The following is an 18,815-nucleotide window of genomic DNA, read 5'->3' as shown; positions in this document are numbered from 1 at the left end:
ACATGATGTACCAGGTTAAAGGACCTGCTGTGAACAGGCCTTTAGGAATGGTGTAGGGAGAAGAAAAGGGTTCTATAGTCCTATAATTAGGTCTCAGTGTTTCAGTGAGCCTGTCCCTCTGTACTGTGTGCACATCACAGGTGTTCTCAGACTTCACCCCACCCCTTTAGACGTGGCAGGATGGCTAGAATGAACTAGAGTTGGGTATTTCCTTTCGCCAGGTCAGATGGGTTCCAGATAATACCTCAGCAGAATAGGTTCTGGTTAACCAGTTTCCCTGAGAGCAGGGCTTTTTAAGAAGTCTTCAGTGACCTAATCAGTGGTTTAAAGAACTATAAGGTAGATTTCTGTGTCTTTGGCAAAAGTTGGACTAGGTGCCCATGCTGAAGAGTCTGAGATTTTCCTGATTTAGTTTGAAGTTGTATGACCATGAATTAAAAAAAAAAAAAAGTACTGTTTTGGGTTAAGACTGTTTTCTATACATTTGGTAATAATTAAGTACTTTCTGTATATCAACTTTTTGGGCACTTAGAGATCGGCAATAGTCTCTTGCTCTCAACTAGCTCATATTTATAAGTAGAGGGAGTCTTGAGCTTTTCCTCTTTTTAAGTTTTTGAGAAGCCAGTGTGTAATTTCTATTTTTATTATTCTTAGGCTTTACAATTTCTAAAAATCGGTTTTGAGATTTACTTCCCTTTCAGATACTAACATTGTTTTTCTCTTCTTTTTATTCCTAGCAATGTCTCAGGCTGTGCAGACGAATGGAACTCAGCCATTAAGCAAAACATGGGAACTGAGTTTATACGAATTACAACGAACACCTCAGGTAATGTAGGCTAAGATAACTTAGGGGAAATATGAGACATGTAAACTGGGATACATTTTTAGAAAATAAAACTTGAAAGAACATAATAGTAATAACATTTATATACAAACAGTCCCGACTTGTGTATATTTGGTTGACACTTTATTCATCGATTAAACAAATATTTTGAGTGTATACTCTGTACCAGGTCCTAAGACAGGCACTAGGTGATGTAGTGAATAAAGCATGGAACCAGCCTTTAGGAGTTCATAGACATTAAACAAGCAGATATCTATGGAATTACATATTTGAGAGTTTGGGTAAAAGGAAAGTCCTCAGTGCCGTAATAAATAATGGTGGGGGGAACTGGGGAAGACTATTTTGAGAACGTAAAGATGAGAAAGACTAGGGGAAGAAACAGGCTTGAAGGAGATAAGCATGCTTAAAACAACCTATTTTGAGTTTGAGATGCCTATGGATAGGCAGGCAGAGATGTTAACTAGGGGTCTGGACTAAATATAAAATTTTGGGGTTTGTCAGCACATTTTAAGCAATGTGAATGGAGAAGATAGCCTAGAGAGAGGAGCGGAACTGCATCCAGAGGCGCTTCAGCATTTAGAAATTAAGTAACTGATGAGCCGGCAGAGGAGACAGAGTAGGAACAGCCAGAGAAAAATAAGAAAAAATGGGAGCTGGAGACAGGGAATTAAAATCTAAGATGAAATGTTTCAAGAAAGAGGTTGCAGATGAATAAGATGAGAATTACAAAAGCGTACATTAGATTTGGCAGCATGTCCTTGGTGGCACTTGAGTAGATGGTGCTCCTGTGTTGAAGAGGGAAAAAGTGAAAATGCATAGGCAATTCTTCAGAGAAGTTTGGCTGTGCAGAGGAGCAGAGAAATGAAGCAGAAACTGGAAGGGAACATAGAATCGGGAAGTTTTAAATTTTGTTTTGTTTATAGGATGGGCGATAGACTTGTGTTGACACCTGACACACACACCCCTCCCCACCAGCACTAAGGTGCATCATTGTACATCTCTCTGCAGCAGCCCTGTGGAGGTACTAAGCGAGGCTGGTTTAGTGAAGAGGGAGAGATTGCTGAAGCCTGAGAAAAACTAGAATAAGCCAAAAAGTGATATACTTGAGATGGTAGGAAGGAATGTACTTTTGATAGGAAGAGGCATCCTTCCTCCTTGTAGCAAGAAAGAAGATTTATCAAGATTTCATAGAGGGAAAATGAGAGCTCTCTCTTGTAATGAAATTTGAGGTAGGGTAATCTATTGAATGTTCCAGGAGAAAGAGTTCTGCAATTAGAAGAAAAGATACAGTGTACCGAAAGGAAAAGTGAGTTTGTTAGAGAAACGAGTTGCTGAGCAGTATTTAACACCCATTTGAGGCTGGTGAAATTTTTAGTGATACCTGTCTGGTTGTGAGATTCCCCCTCTCTTTCCCCCACAGTGCTACACACCTGTACAGATTTAGGCATGGAGAACATGGATGGTTGAGTTTATCCAAGGTTGGTGTTTTGCTAGGCAAGTTCTTTCTAATTAGGAAGGGGAGGATAGACTTTTACTAGCTGAGTCATCATCATACTCTGTTTCCTCATCTCTAAAATGGAGGTTATAATTCCTAAATCAAAAGTTCATGTATGTATTTAAGATAAAATACAGAAAGTGCTTTATAATGAAATATATTATAATTATCTTGAAATATGGACACTCGATAATAGTGATAGTTATTATAAATGTAAATATATTTTACTCGAGTTCTTTATGGACAATATCTATAGTTTCTCTCTCTTTCCTGGTGGAGTCATCAGTCTTTGACCCTAATAAGAAAACAAGAATAATGGAGAGGCAGTGGAAACAGGAAGCAGCATTAACATATGGGAAGCCCTTATTTCTCCTTGCATCTTCCTTTTCAGTAGTCACCTACTAGACCTCTTTCCTCAATCCATAGGAGTCAGTGTTGGTGGCTTTAGAGCTAGGTAATTTTCTTCTCGATGCCACTTTGTGGGAAGGGTGGGGGTGGTGGGGGGGGACTTCTTCCTACATAGGAGTCACTGATCTCTTTGCAGCTGGGAGATGTGCCCTGGAATTCTACACTGGAACTCCAGATGCATTTCCTCACTGAAACATTTTTAGACAGGACAAGTAGAAATACTAATACTTGTTATCCTTCAGATGTACTATAGTTTAAATCAGTTTGTAGGTTAGCCCGACCACTTTGTTATAAAACTGCTTCTGTGGACCAGACTTTTTAAGGTTCAAAAAGTGATTTTAAAATGAAATCCTGTTGAACTGTATATAAAATAGAGTATATATTGGAATCTTAAAATAACTTAATGGATGGTATGAAATGTATATTTTACAATAGTCTTTTATCAGCAGGACTGCGTTCTCAGACCTCCAGTGGATGCCTGAAATTATAGATAGTACCAAACCCTACATATGCTATGTTTTTCTTATATCTACCTATGATAAAGTTTTATTTAGGAATCAGGCAATTTCATGGATAGATTTGTTCTTACTATAGATCTTAGCGACCTCAGCATACAGTATTTTTTTCAATCCTAAGGAACAGTTATTAAGTTGAGAACTTTCACCTTTTCACTTAACGGAAGCACTTTATGGCTTCTCTGGCATATCCAAATTGTCAGCATTATTACTCTTGCACTTTGGGGCCATTATGAAGTTAAATCAGGGTGACTTGAACACAGGCACTGTGATACTGAGACACTTGATCTGATAACTGAGAGGGCTGCTGCATGACTAAAGTGTGCCGTGTATACAGCAGCCGTACGCTTGGCAAAGGGATGGTTCGTGTCCCAAGTGGGAAGGGGGAGATGGCATGAGATTTCATCACATACTCAGAATGCTGCACTATTTAAAACTTGCGAATTTAGTTTTGGAACTTTCCATTTAATGTTGTCAGACTTGGTTGACTGCAGTTGACTACGGCTGATTGTAGTTGATGGCGGGTGACTGAAATCTCAGAAAATGAAAGTGTGGATAAGGCAGGGGCTACTGTATTTCAGAATGGTGTGAATGTTGAAGACAGGAGCATTCTTAGGGTTCATTTAGCCCTAATTTTCTTATTTTGCAGGGTAAGAAAACAATTATTTAGACTCACATAACTAGTTAATATAGCTAGCACTAGAACCTAAGGCATCTGAGTCTGAATGCAATGTTTTTTTTTTTTTATTATTATACCAGGCTAATTTACCATTAGTTGTCTTTAAAACATATTAATATGTTATCTTTAGCATTAAAATAAGAGCATTTATATAATGAGGTTGGGGGAGACAGGAGAATTGGGGGAAATTAAAGCTAAAACAAGATTGGCTGTGAATTGACAGTGGAAGTGGCTGGATGAAGGGTATGTTGATGTTCATTTTTGTCATTTTCAGTATTTGTATATTTGTACTTGCCCATAATAAAAAAATAGGTAGCATTTAATTTTAAGGAGACTCTTTTGTAGGAGGCAATAACGGATGGCTTGGAAATTGTGGTTTCACCTCGAAGTCTTCACAGTGAACTAATGTGCCCAATATGCTTGGATATGTTGAAGAACACCATGACTACAAAGGAGTGTTTACACCGTTTCTGTGCAGACTGCATTATCACGGCCCTCAGAAGTGGGTATGTTGAAATGTGTTATGCTAGATACTTAAATTGCACCGGGACAGTGCGTGCCCTGTGGGTTTTGAGTGCTCAGGTATTCATTTGAGAATTGGAAATTTTTCTGAAGTCTAGGTTTTAATTATTGGAGAATCTTTGTTTTGAAACAGTTGATTTTACACAATTTTAGAAGCTTTAGAAGATGAGTATTTGAGGAAATTACAAAGAATAAAGCCATGGTTTTACCACTTCTTAAGTATATAAAATAATATTTATGTGCTGTTTTAATAAGAGAATCGATAACATAAAGTAACATATATTAGTCAGTAGGTTTTTCTTATATGACATGGATATCAGAAAGGGGAAATTTATATGAGGAAAGAATAAATTTCTATGTCTAAAATGGTTATATATAAATTATCATTCTGAAGTATTTTTCTCTATTGGAAAGTAGTATAGAATGTCTGCAGTTTCCAAAACTTTGCTTACCCACTAGTCAGATTTTCAAGAACGTTTAGGTTAATTAGTTTAAATTTCTGTGGCTTAGTAAAGGTATTAGAATAAAGATGATAACTATCTAGAAACTAGATATTTTTGTCTTTAGCCTGAAGATACTGGAATTGTTTACATTTTTTTCTCTCTTTTTTTATTTAGCAATAAAGAATGTCCTACCTGTCGGAAAAAGCTAGTTTCTAAAAGATCACTAAGGCCAGACCCAAACTTCGATGCACTCATCAGCAAAATTTATCCAAGTCGTGATGAGTATGAAGCTCATCAAGAGAGAGTATTAGCCAGGATCAACAAGCACAACAATCAGCAAGCACTCAGCCACAGCATTGAGGAGGGGCTGAAGATACAGGCCCTGAACAGGTATATGGGAAAGAGGGTTTTAGAGGGGGGCCATTTTTCTGAATATTTTATTTAATGTCACATTTACTTAACAGCCTCCGTTTTTCAAAAGACAGAGTACAAAAACAAATTGTAATTCTGCATGGCTATATTTTCATGCAGGTGCAGTCTGTGGCTCCAGGTATAATATATGCCTCTAGGTATAATAGGTGTTCTCTTTAAAATACTAGAACTTTTAAAAGCCTTCTCTCATACCCACTTCTCTCTGCACTTCCCTGCCATTCTGTTTCTCCTCGTTATAGCATAACTTCTTGAAAGAGCTGTCTTTGCTCACTGTCTCTCTCCTTCTCCCATTCCCTTTTGAACCTTCTATGGTCAGGCTTTCACCTTCACCCCGACCCACATATCATCTTCATCATTGTTACCGGTGATATTCACATTGTAAATTCTAATTGTTGATTCGCAGACCCCATCTTAGCATTTGACAAATTTATTTTCCTTTAAATAGTTTTTTTCAGCTGGCTTTCAGGAGGCCATATTTTCCAGGTTCCATTTGTATGTGATTAGCTGTTTCTTAAACTTGCTATGTCCAGTACAGAACTTTTTTGTTCTTACCCCCTCCCTCTCTTCATTCTTGATCATTTCAGTTGATGGCGGCTCCATCTTTCCACCAACTTTAGCAAAAAACTTTGGAGTCACCCTTAACATCTCTCCTTTTTTCTCACATTATGTATTCCAATCTGTGAATAAATATATTTTATCTTTCTCCATAATATATCCAGATTGGTCTAGGCCACTGTCATCTTCCATTTGAAGTACTGAAAAAGCCTCCTGATTGGTGTTTCTGCCTTCCGTGCTTACCCCCACGGAGTCTGTTTTCAGCACAGCAAACAGCCAGAGTGATTCTGTTAAACTGAAAGTCAGATCATGGTTCTCCTTTGCTTCAAAGTCTCTAATAGCTTCTGTTCACATTCAGGTTAAAAGGCTTTAATGAAGGCTTCCATAATCTAGCTACTTTCTACCTGCATTCTGTTTTCCTCTCTTCCTCTCTGACGTCTCTTAATATATTCTCAAGAAGAGTCGTTTTCCAAAGTAGGAGATGCCAGTAGAGCCCCATCCATACCTAGTTGTTCTCACCTTGTCTGAACATCAGAATGACTTGGGCGTCAGGTAATACCCTAGAGTCTCTGGGTCCAGGCATCAGTATTCGTAAGGTTCCAAGAGTGGTTTTAAAGTACAACCTGTAGCCACTGGCTGAGAGGTTAAAAGATGGGCTCCATTCTCACTATATTAAACTGACTTACAATTCTGTATAGCAAAGTAAAATAAGGCATTAAATATTGAATGTATTTATTTTAAAAGATTTATACAATCCTAAGAGTTGGAGGGACTTTAATGGTTATTCAACTTAGCCTTTTACTGGGAGAGAGAATCCCCATTGCAGAATCCTATAGCTAGTCCTTCGGTTTTGCTTGAACATTTCTTGTGGATGGGAGTATGTGGTAAGAGCTCCTTTCACTTGCTGACAGCTTTATTACAGCTTCCTTACTTTCTTTCAAACTCACCAAGCTTCGGCTTCAGGGCCTTTGTACTTAACTGTTCTCTCTCTCAGGAACCCTCCTCTTCAAGATAATCCACAGGGCACCCTTTCTCACTTTTTTCAGGTGTCTGTTAAGTTCCTGTCTTTCACCTTAGGACTCCAAACTTTCTGCCTTCCCTGCCTCAATTTTCTCCACGGCACTTATTCTCTGATATGTATGTGTTATCTGCCGCACTAGTACAATATAAGCCCTAAGAGGGTAGAGACTGTCAGAATTATTGATTCTTATAATACTAGGACATGGAACCATGTTTGGCTTAAAGTAGCTGCTCAGTAAATGTTTTTGAATGCATGATTTTTTTTAAAAAAAAGTTTTTCCTTTGTATTGAAATAACAGTCTCTTGTGCAACAGTCTTGGGTTTGTCTTTGTCAAAATACTTAAGTTGAATTCTACATTTATTTTAGATTCTGCTTCTGTCTGCTAGTTCTTCAAATAATTTCCCATAGACACACATTATTATATGCACTTTTAAAGGTTAAATATTCACAGTCCTGATTTATTATAGTTCTTCATGTGACATCCAAGTTTGTTGGTATAATTCTTGAAATGCTACCTCTAGAACAATGTGTAGTATTATAGATATGATTTGATAAATGCAGGATATAATAGGCTATTGATCTCCATTATCTGAACATTATTCTATGAAAGCTGCCTGAAATAAATTAATCGAGCTCTGCAACCTCAAACCGTTTTTGGGAAGAAGTGTGGGATAAAAATAAACACATTAGGACAGGTGACCATGTCAGATCACTTTATAGTCGGCTGAAACAACTTTTCTTTTGCTTTAGTTTTAGGTTTTAGACAATATATAAGTATAGTCCTTACAGTTTGTTTTGTTACCTTGGCCCGTTTATACTTTTTTAATTCTGATAAAACTCACATAACATAAAATTTAGCATAACCATTTTTAAGTATAAGTTCACTAGTGTAAGTACATTCACATTGTTGTACAACCAATTTCTAGAACTTTTCATCTTATAAAACTAAAACTCTGTACCTATAAATCCACAATAATTCCACATTTCCTCCTCCCCTCAGCTCCTGGTAATCACTATTCTGCTTTCTGTTTCTATAAATTTGACTACTTTGAATACTTTAGTTTAATCCTATGGTATTTGTCTTTTTGTGACTGGCTTATTTCACTTAGCATGTCTTCAAAGTTCATTTATATTGTAGCATTTGCAGGATTTTCTTTTTAAGGCTGAATAATATTGCATTATATGTATTCTTATCTTTTTGAATCATAGTTTTATTATTTAACATATTAGTCATCTTTCCTAAGCAGTGGGCTGTTATTTCCTTGTTCTGGCAATAAACATGTAATAATTACGCTGTTTTTAGACGTGCATGTTCTTCTTCCATGTTTCTTTTTCATTATTTACCCCTTCTTGTATATACAGGTACAAAAAGGAGTGGTGTGGTTGAAAGAATGTGTATCACATCCTAGTTCTAGTTCTGTCACTTACTGGCTTAACCATGGGCCTTACACCTGTTTCTTCCATTTTCTCAATTATAAAATGATGATAATGCCTTGACTGTTGTTTTATTGAGTAAGATATATGTGCAAAGCACCTTGCCCAGCTATTTGTATTTAGAGTTTAGCTTGTTAGATTGCTGTTTCCATATCCATGCTCCTTATTTACATACCACCTCATTTGCCTCATTAGCATAATTTTGCATTGCATTAGCAGGCTTCGGGTGAGGTCAGCAAGGAGGGATTGCTTACCATTCCTCTTAAATTTTGTTTCAGTAAGAATTTCTAATTAAAGAGGCATAAATATCTTCCCTCAGAACTTTTAAATATTCTTATCTGAATCATGCCTTTCTTTAGATTTAAAATCTCAAAGAGGTATCAAAATGTAAATAAGGATTGCCAATAATTCTTATAGTCAATAAAGAAAATTATTAAGTGAATATAAATATTTGTTTAAGTTATTTAAATGGTTGTCTCTGTGTGAGTGGGGTTCTCTAGGACCTTTCAGGGACATGTGGGAAATCCATTATCCAACTTGGAGCAAATTCAGTACTCAAGATTTTCTTTTAGAACTCTATTAAAGCTCAGTAAACATGCTTCAAAATTGATTCATTGAAAAGGCCTAAGTGTAAATTTTCTGCAACCTTTTTTTTTTTTCCCCATTAACTAGATTACAGCGAGGCAAGAAACAACAGATTGAGAATGGTAGTGGAGCAGAAGACAATGGTGACAGTTCTCACTGTAGTAATGCATCCACACACAGCAATCAGGAAGCAGGACCTAGTAACAAACGGACCAAAACATCTGACGATTCCGGGCTTGAGCTTGATAATAACAATGCAACAGTGGCAATTGACCCAGTAATGGATGGTGCTAGTGAAATCGAGTTAGTATTTAGGCCTCATCCCACACTTATGGAAAAAGATGACAGTGCACAGACAAGGTAAGTGTGTGGGTTAGTTTTAGATTATCCACATTCAGAAAATTTAACAGGGGAGTTTAAAGCCAATTTTGCATAAGAAATAAAAGCAATGTTTGTCATCCCATTGAATGCTAGGGCTCATTTGGTTATTCTGGCTGTCTAGGTGGTTTTCTTTTTCATGTGCTTCCCACCCACAGTTATATATCTGAAAGGAATGAGCCTCCTAGGTAGACGAGGAAAAGGAATCATTTAAATTTTTGACATTGATACTAGTGTACCAATAGGCTCTAAAATTTATTCCTGCAAGATGACTCCTTCACCACTGTACCTTCTCATACTGCCTGCCCATGAGTGCAGATAAGCATCAAATATTTGTTCAGTGAGTGAGTGATGTGTACCATGCTTTAAAAAGAAGATCCCAAGATTAGCACTTTTCTGTTCAGTCTTAAAAATCAGAAAATCGATGAATTCTTAGACAATAAGAAATTTGCTCATATTCTTACTATTCTTGGTGTAGGCAGCAGAACTTTGGTCATTGGGGTTGAGGGATATGTTCTTTTCCTCAGTACTGTTTTTACTGAGTACTCGTATATTTGTTTGATTTTTTTGTCATATTTTATGGATGGTGAGGTAGGTGGCCTGGTAGATAAAATAGTGAGCATGTACTTTCCCCTCTTCTGTACCTTTCAATACGAAATTACTAGATAATAGAGGAATAAATTTCTGATACTATTTTTGTGAACAGTCGACATATTTACATTTTATAGAATTGTTTTCTATAACCTTGAGTACATTTTCATCGTTGATCTAGAAATTAAATTTTTAACGATTTATTTTTTCAGATACATAAAGACTTCAGGTAATGCCACTGTCGATCATTTATCGAAGTACCTGGCTGTGAGGTTAGCTTTAGAAGAACTTCGAAGCAAAGGAGAATCCAACCAGATGAACCTTGATACAGCCAGCGAGAAGCAGTATACCATTTACATAGCAACCGCCAGCGGGCAGTTCACTGTGAGTATTTAAAATAATAGGCTGTTCAGACCGGGAATGCATTGGCCATCTGAGGTTGGCCAGTGGTGGGTGGGGCGGGGCCTAATAACGTGGTACAGGACCGGACCTTGCGAACCCCTGAGAGAGAGAACAGGGTGGTTAAACTTCTTGATACCTCTTATGTGTTCTTTTACGAATAGTATAAGCGGCAAGAAGTTTATCCTGAGATTTTTTTTTTTTAAGGTGGACTTTTAGGTTTGTTCCATCTCACTATTATTGTGCTTTGAGCAGTTTTCATAATTCTTTCTTTTTTTGTTTTAGGTATTAAATGGCTCTTTTTCTTTGGAATTGGTCAGTGAGAAATACTGGAAAGTGAACAAACCCATGGAACTTTATTATGCACCCACAAAGGAGCACAAATGAGCTTTTACTAAAACCAATTCTAAGAATGAACTTTTTTATAGCCTATTTCTTTATTATTAAAGATGTATCGTCATTACTTTTATGGACAGAATCTTGGATATGTTGTTCAGTTTTCTTCCTGAGCCAGACTCGTTTACACTATTAGAATCTTTCCCCTTAATTTAAGATTTCCTTTTTGGAAGGGACTACAATTGTTTAGTACTTTTCTTTCCTTTAAAAAATATATCTAAGTTGTATGTCTTCACAAAGTATGGTTCCATTTGGAGCACCCTTTGACCCAGGAATTTTTCATAGTTCAGTATTCTTAAGATTCAGTTGGCCATCCTTTTCCCTCCCCTCAAGAGTTTAGGCCTTACAGAATGTTAATAATATGTATTTTGACTTTTTTTCCTGGAGTCTTGTATATTTATAGTTTTCTATATAAGCTGTAGTATCTTCATGAAGACCAAGGCTCAAATTTACTGTGCTTAAAAAAATTCTCATAGGATTATTATTTTCATGGTATTTTCTTCCATAATATCTCATTTTAACAAAAGGTTCTTTATGAACTTAGTGTCCATTGTCATGCAATGTTATTTTTTTTTTTTTTCCATTTTTCCCCCGCTGTAATTTTGGAATTTATGATCCTGGGAAAGAGAATCAAACAAAATCTCAAGTTCTATGAGAACTTGGTTCATTTACAGATTTCACTGAAGAAAGAAATATTATATTGGTCTTGTGTAGTCTTCAGGTGTATATTTGAAGAGGTCTTTCTTCGCATTAGTTCTCCTGTCACTTCAGTTCTTCTATTATGTGTTTGATGTTTTTTTCCTATTAAAATACCAGAGATATGGAGATATTTTGCACTTTAGCCTTGATGAAAAGTACAAGATATGTTCAGAGCTTCCCTAATTCTTTTTTTGTTAGCTACGTAAGTTAAGAATAATATGGCACATAGAACTAATAGCAGGAAAAAAAAAGTTTGCTTCTGTTTGGAAAGTGTGTTAAGCATTTCGTGTTGCCATATATCAGTTTATAAAATTTGGTGCTCTGCTAATTACACTCTAAAGAAGCAAGTTAGTGGAGCTCGAGCCCTGCCTTGGCATGTAGTAAAAGATAATTCTGTAGGAAAATGTCAAGCCAGTTGGGTAAAAGTCATTCTGCTCTTCTTAGTTTTATACTGAGGGATAGTGTTTGGCATTTGGACCCAGAAGGCTTTATGATGACAGGTCAGAAATAAGATGGACTTGTGTGTTATTTTTCATCCCTGTCCTGATTTCAGGTATGTTTCCAAGTTTATATTACAGTATTGCATTGAGAAATAAACCCTAAAGGGTTTTTGCCATGGGGGGACTAGTCCTCTCGAACCATTGTAACTAAAGCCTGTCTATTCATTATAACTATTTATCTGTCATTTTTGACAGATTGGGGCCAGCTTGACGTTTTAAATTCTTCAGTCCAATATGAAAATTTAGAGGCTTATTCAGGTTTTTACCATTTTATTAAAAATACTTAAAATGTGTTTTTACAGGGTTTTTTTTTGGTAATCTGTGCCATGAAATTTGAAAACCACCAAAAACCAAGGGAAATTTTGTATTCAATTCCTTTTCTGGTGTAATGTTAAGTTGTATAGATTATTGATGCATGTCCACTCAATATAACCCTGGTTTTGTGATATAACTGTTTAGATTTTATTGGTGACATTAGATTAGTAGTTGCATTAAATAACTAAATTCCCATTGTGATTATTGAAATTTTGTCTTTAAGCAAAAAGTTATTTGTGAATATAAGCTTTGTGCTTAGAGAATGTATGTATCAGTCACTATGGGAGGATGTAAACTCTGCATCATTAGTGATTTCATTGGACGTGTAATCCTTTGCAAAATATAAGTATTTGAGCATCAATGTAGTGTTGTGTGTGTGTGCGCGCATGTGTATGTTTTGGGTGGGTGGGTACTTTTGTTCATCGCCACCAACCAAGATTTCATAAAGTATTCGAGAATTCTGTAACCACCATCTCAACTGAGGAACAAAGGTCACTGAATGTGGTGAGGGCCTTTGGATACATCGTCATTTTAAAATTTATTGTAAAATACAATTAAATTTACCATTTTAACCATTTTTAAGCATACAATTCATTGGCATTAAATGCATTCACAATATTGTGTAACCACCACCACTATTTCCAGAATTTTTTTATTACCATAAACTCTACACCCATTTAACAGTAATTCCCCATTTCCTCTTTGTACCCCAGCCCCTGGTAACCTCTATTCTATTTTCTCTTTGAATTTGACTAATTTTAGGTACCGTATGTAAGTGGAATCAATTCAACATTTGTTCTTTGTGTCTATCTCATTTCACATAGCATGATGTTTTCAAGTATCATTCATGTTGTAACATGTATCAGAATTTCATTCCTTTTTATGGCCGAATATTTCATTGTATGTATATACACATTTCGTTTATTCATCTGTTGATGGACACTTAGATTGATGGACACTTTTTGCTATTGTGAATAATGCTACTCTGAACATTTTTGTATACATATCTGTTTGAGTTCCTACTTTAATTCTTCTCAGTATATACCAAGGAGTGAAGTTGTTGGGTCATATGATAATTCTGTGTTTAATTTTTCGAAGAACCCCAAACTGTTTTCCAAGGTGGCTATACAATTTTACATTCCCACCAGCAAAGTATTCCAGGTTTTCTACATCCTCACCAACAGCTTGCTTTGTTTTTTTTTTTGAATAGCTATCCTAATGGGTGTAAAGTGTTATTTTATTGTGGCTTTCATTTGCATTTCCCTAATGGTTTGCTATGCCAAGCATCTTTTCATGTATGTATTGGCCATTGTATATCTTCTGTGGAGAAATATCTAGTTCAATCTTTTACCCATTTTTAATGGTGGTGTTTTTTTTTGTTGTAGGAGTTCTTTATATAGTCTGGATATTAATACATTATCAGATATGTGATTTGCAAACATTTTTTTTTTATTCTGTGGCTTGCCTTTTTACTTTCTATAGTGTCCTTTGCACAAAAGTTTTAAATTTTAGTGAAGTTCAGTTTGCCGATATTTTGTTGTTGTTGCCTGTGCTTTTGGTGTCATATCCAAATACAATGTCATGATTTTCCTCTAGGTTTTCTTCTAAGAGTTTTATAGTTTTAGCTTTTACTTTTAGGTCTTTGATCCCTTTTGAGTATTGTATTTGTTGAAAGGTAAGGATTTAACATATAGACATCCAGTTTTCCCAGCATCTTTTGTTGAAAAGATGCCCTTCTGCCTTGGATTGTCTTGGCGGCCTCACTCAAAAATTAATTGACCTTATATGTGAGGGTTTATTTCTGGGCTCTGTTAACGACTGTACTTTTGCCAGTATCATACTATTTGTTATTGTAGCTTTGTAATATAGCTTTATACATCATTTTAAATACTCTGAACCTTGTGAGAAAGACAGTATTTCCTTTGTATATTTGAGAAAACTGAGACTCAGGATTCTTAGATAACTGAACATGAAATAATTGAAATGCCAGATGAGAAAAGGAGTCATCTTAAAATCCTCATTACATACCTACTTGTGCAGAGCTGTATGCATCTCAAGAAAAAAAGAAAGGAGGTACTAATCTAACCTGTGGCAGAACTTGAGGCTCTATATGCAGGAAGTGAAGGCTAAGGCAGAGTTGTAAACTTCATGTTGGCATGTTGAAGGCATGTCCCAGCACATTCACAGAGCACTTCATCAAGCCTGGGAGAGTTATTGTTTCAAGGCATTTAAGGAATTTTCTGTCCAACCATTTGCTGACTTTTAAGCTAACAAAGCAGAATATAGAGATCACACAGCCTCAATTCTGTAATGCTGACTTTACAGAATTAGTCCAGGAAGTTCACTAATCAAACAGCAAACACCACCAACCCCAAGGATGTGAAGGGATTCTTTTGTCCAGATGTGCCACATTATAGTATTTTAAATGTCTAGTTTTCAGCAAATTTACAAGACATACAAAGAAATAGGAAAGTATAAGGAAGCCCAGATGTTGGGCTTAATTAAACAAAGACTTAAATCAGCTTTTAAAAACATGTTCAAAGAACTAAAACCATGTCTTAAAACTAAAATGTGAAAGGTCTTTCATCAAGTAGAGAATAAAAATAGGTAAAAATTATAAGAGAACCAAATAGAAATTTTGGATTGGAAAAATACAGTAAATGAAATAAATTCAATAGTAAGGCTAAGCAGATTTGAAATATAAAACGAACATAGGCCAATTGAAAGTACCTACCAGAAAAAGGAACGAAGGAGGGGCGGGAAACCTACAGAGACCTATGGGACACCATCAAGTGTGTTAACATGCATAATGTGAGTCCCAGAAGGAGAAGTAGTAAAGGGGCATGAAGTGTATTTGAAGAAATAATTGCCCAAAATTTCAAAATTTGGTGAAAAACGATCTGTACATCTAAGAAGCCCAACAGACGCTTCCAAGACACATTTTTGGATGCAGAAAGAGAAAAGTGATACAAGGGATCTTAGGTTGGATTAACAACTCGCTTCTCTTGAGAAGTCTTTCAGGCCAGGCGGTAATGAATGGCATTCAAAGTGCTGAAAGGAAAAGGCAGTGAACCAAGAATTCTAGAGGCAACAACATTATTTCTCAAAAATGGAAGGTACTAAGACATTTCTACATAAAACAGAACAAATTTGTTAGTGGCAGGGAGTCTTAGGCAGAAATGAAAGGACATAAAGGACATTAGGTGGTAACATAAACCCACACAAAAATAAGGAGCACTGGTTAACAACATAGATTTATTAGTGTGAGCTTGGACTATTATAACGAAATGCCATAGACGGGGTGGCTTGAAAAGCTCATTTATTTTTCATTGTTCTGGAGTTTGGGAGTCCAAGATTAAGGTTTGGGTAGATTTGGTTCCTGGTGAGGATCCTCTTCCTGGTTTGCACACAGCTGGCCTTCTCAATGTTTCTTCATGTGGCAGACGAGGAGAGTGTTCTGGCTACTTTCACTTTTTATAAGGACACCCTCATGACCCCATCTAAACTGATTATCTCCCATAGGCTCAGTCTCCCAATACCATCACATTAAGGGTTAGGGCTACAACATAATGGATTTGGCAGGGATGCAAACATTCACTCCATAACAGTACTTTTGTTTGTAATTCTGATTTAAAAGAAAACTACATGAAGTAATAAATATAAAACTGTCGAATGGCCTATAATGTATAAGTATAATTTTTATGGCAATAGCATAGAACATCCAGGAGGGAATGGAGCTATATTGGAGCAGCAAAGGTTTTGTAATCTATTAAAATTAGGTTTGTATTAATCTGAACTAGATTATTTTAAATTAGGATGTTAATCTCTAGCACAGCCACAAGGAAATAATTCCAAAAAAAACAAAACAAACAAACATGAAAGAAACAAGGAAATTAAAGTAGTATATGAGAAAATAACGTTTAACACAAAAGCCTGTAATGGAAGTATAGAGAAAGACATAATAGAAATCAGCAAACTAACGTATAAATCCTGTTACCATTAATTACATTCGATGGTAATGGACTAAACACTACAATAAAAGGCAAATATTGGCAGAGTGGACTAAAAACAATGCAGGTACATATTGTCCATATGAAGCATTAGTTTCAAAAAAAAATTGAAAGCAGAAGAATGGAAAAATATACCAACAGAAACTAAAAGAAAAGCAAAGTAGCTATTAGACTTTAAGGCATACCGTACCCTAATTGTGGTGTAACCTTGGCCAAGGGTCTTAGTTCCTTAACCCCATTAGCAGTGTCCTAAGATGAAGGGGTTGGTGGTGTCTATAGTCCTTTCCATCTCTGAAACACAAATACTTTAGCTTTGAAAGTATGCAATAAAATATGGGATTGGGCACACTTAAGATAATACATTCTTACCAAACGTATTGAGATTTTCAAGTCGTAACTGAATACTGAGATCTGGAGTTTAATGGGTTTTAATTCAAAGTTGTAGTTTGCAAAGATTTTGCTATCAAAAATAATTCTGGGAAAATCTTGGCCATAGAAAGTGGGAATGAAGCTGAGTTAGTGTTTTGTGCATATGAATAGGTTATTGAGTACGAAGTATACTGGTTAAGAGGGTTTCAGATATGGAAAAAGTAAAGTAGGCCAGTAGTTAACTATTTTTGTAATAATTCTATTCCAGAAGTTTCTATGGGACTGCCTGTGGTCAAAGTTTATAATTAAACTTTTATGTATGTCTTTATTTCCCATAATAAAGTAGATCACCAAGTGACTGAAAGCATGAGCACTGAAGTCAGCCTGGGGTTGGATCCCAGCTCTTTAATTTCAGAATGGCTTTGGGTAAATGAGTTAATTTCATTTAGACATACAATAGATTATGTAATATAGGTAAAGACAACACTGTGTAGTGCTAAATCTCACACTTCCTAAGAAATGTTTTTACTTGGCAAGTTTTGTTCTCTGGCCTACGTGATCTAAAAATAGGTTGAAGTTTGCAGTTTGGGGATAACTCATATTTACAATGTACTCACATTTTAAAGTTAACAGTCTTATCCACTCTTGAGAACTAGGAAAGGATCCATGGGTTAGAAGAAGGGTTCCAAGCAGAGTGGGAAAAGGGTGGCAGCAGAGAAAGGGATCAAATGGCCATGGATGATAAGGTATGGTAGACAAATGTAGATATTGGCTTTTACTTTTTATTGATGCTTCTGCCTTTGTAAACTCTTCTTGGGCTTTGTGAATTCCTTTCCCTAATGAGGGAGAGTCAGTCTCCATATGGAGACTGAAATTGTGAGAGATTCGCTTTTCTGGCCTCTCCTATAGCTTTAAGGCTGAGATAGATGGAAAAGAAAGTTTGATCTTGTAAATCGGCAGTTTGCTATCTTGTCAGGTCTCTTAAGTGAGAGAAACTGGTCAAGAGAGTGGCATTCTGAGAATTGGATTAAGAGTTTTAGGAAAATTTGGACGAATCAGTATCCTAAATCTTTACCTCCAGTGAGCTTCGCTTAAAGTGGAAGAACCCCCTTAGATGTTTTTGCTTTGGCCGACGATCCCTTAATAACCTCACTCAGGTAGTTACCTTGCAAAAAATAGTTCACTGCTTTATCCCTACAATTAATCCCTCGTCTCCAGAACAGATAGCCAGATCCCAGTATGTTCTGAGAGACAAATACAAAGTGCATCCTGAGAGAGCGCAGAGTGCTGGATCTTGAAGGAACTTAATTTGAAGTGTACTCCAACTATCGATATGGGTACACTTATTCCAGAGAGTCTGTCTCATTTTGTCAGCTTGCACAGCTGGGTGTGGTTCTATATACTTGGTTGAAGTTTTGAATCAGCATAAATTGGAAGTGAGATGCTAGAAATGCCTTGATACAATATAGAGAGAGGAAATCAGAGACTTAGAAGGGGAGTGTTGGAGTGGAATTATGTGTGATCTGCTCGGCCATCTTCCTACTATATCCCGCAGAAGAACCCGATTGACTATTTAAGGCATTGAGAAACACACAGGTGAACAGAGAATTAGCACCCTGAAAAGCTTTATAGTATAGTCTGACAAAGGGATATTTTTTGGCCTTGGCTACTTGATTATGTGACCCAAATGCCCCAAGTGGTTCTATTTGATTTATGTAACTGAAAACTATAGGTCTGACTTGAGCCACTGTAGTAGTCACGATCCCTTATCCATTTCCCAGTTGGATTTAGTTCACACCCTTTGAGAAAGGACCCTGCCATAACATCACAAGTTTGTGTCATGTATGTCCCTCTTAGCCTTCTCCAAAGTAACCTGTGGCCATTTACCACAGCAGCTATGCAATGAGGAAAGAAATTCGTAGATCTTTTGGGATTACTAACTGGCCTCGTTTAATTCCTGGAAATCAGAACATCATGTATTTATTCAGAGTAGAGTCTGATAGATGGAGTTTTTACCCAAATCCTTAGTTCCTTCTCCCATTTCCTGAGTATGTGGTTAGAGTATTAATTAGCAACTAGCGAAGTCAACACACCGGTTTCCTGACTGGAGTAAGAACTGGTTTCTTGTGTTTACTATTTCTTGTGTTTAACAGAGGGATACAACTGATGTTATTTTATGTCCCAAATTACTGTTGTTACAGGAACAAGGTGGTAATGTAGAATCA

General features: G+C 36.4%; 1 protein-coding gene across 1 annotated transcript in view; it reads left to right on the top strand.

The window, feature by feature from the left end:
- Positions 1–12,572, top strand: part of RNF2 (ring finger protein 2) — a 34,332-nt gene extending 21,760 nt beyond the window's left edge. The window contains exons 2-7 of the mRNA XM_039881246.1: positions 738–826; positions 4,287–4,447; positions 5,081–5,296; positions 9,021–9,293; positions 10,115–10,286; positions 10,587–12,572. Of these exons, the coding sequence (XP_039737180.1) occupies positions 740–826; positions 4,287–4,447; positions 5,081–5,296; positions 9,021–9,293; positions 10,115–10,286; positions 10,587–10,688 (1,011 nt within the window). The 5' untranslated portion in view covers positions 738–739 and the 3' untranslated portion in view covers positions 10,689–12,572. The remainder of the gene's footprint in view (positions 1–737; positions 827–4,286; positions 4,448–5,080; positions 5,297–9,020; positions 9,294–10,114; positions 10,287–10,586) is intronic.
- The last annotated feature ends 6,243 nt before the right edge of the window (positions 12,573–18,815 follow it).

This window comes from Pteropus medius, unplaced genomic scaffold (genome assembly GCF_902729225.1).
Source record: "Pteropus medius unplaced genomic scaffold, Ma_sr-lr_union100, whole genome shotgun sequence".
NCBI classification, from domain to species: domain Eukaryota; kingdom Metazoa; phylum Chordata; class Mammalia; order Chiroptera; family Pteropodidae; genus Pteropus; species Pteropus medius.
Note: the sequence above shows the minus strand (reverse complement) of the source record. Positions and strands in the feature narration are given on the sequence as shown.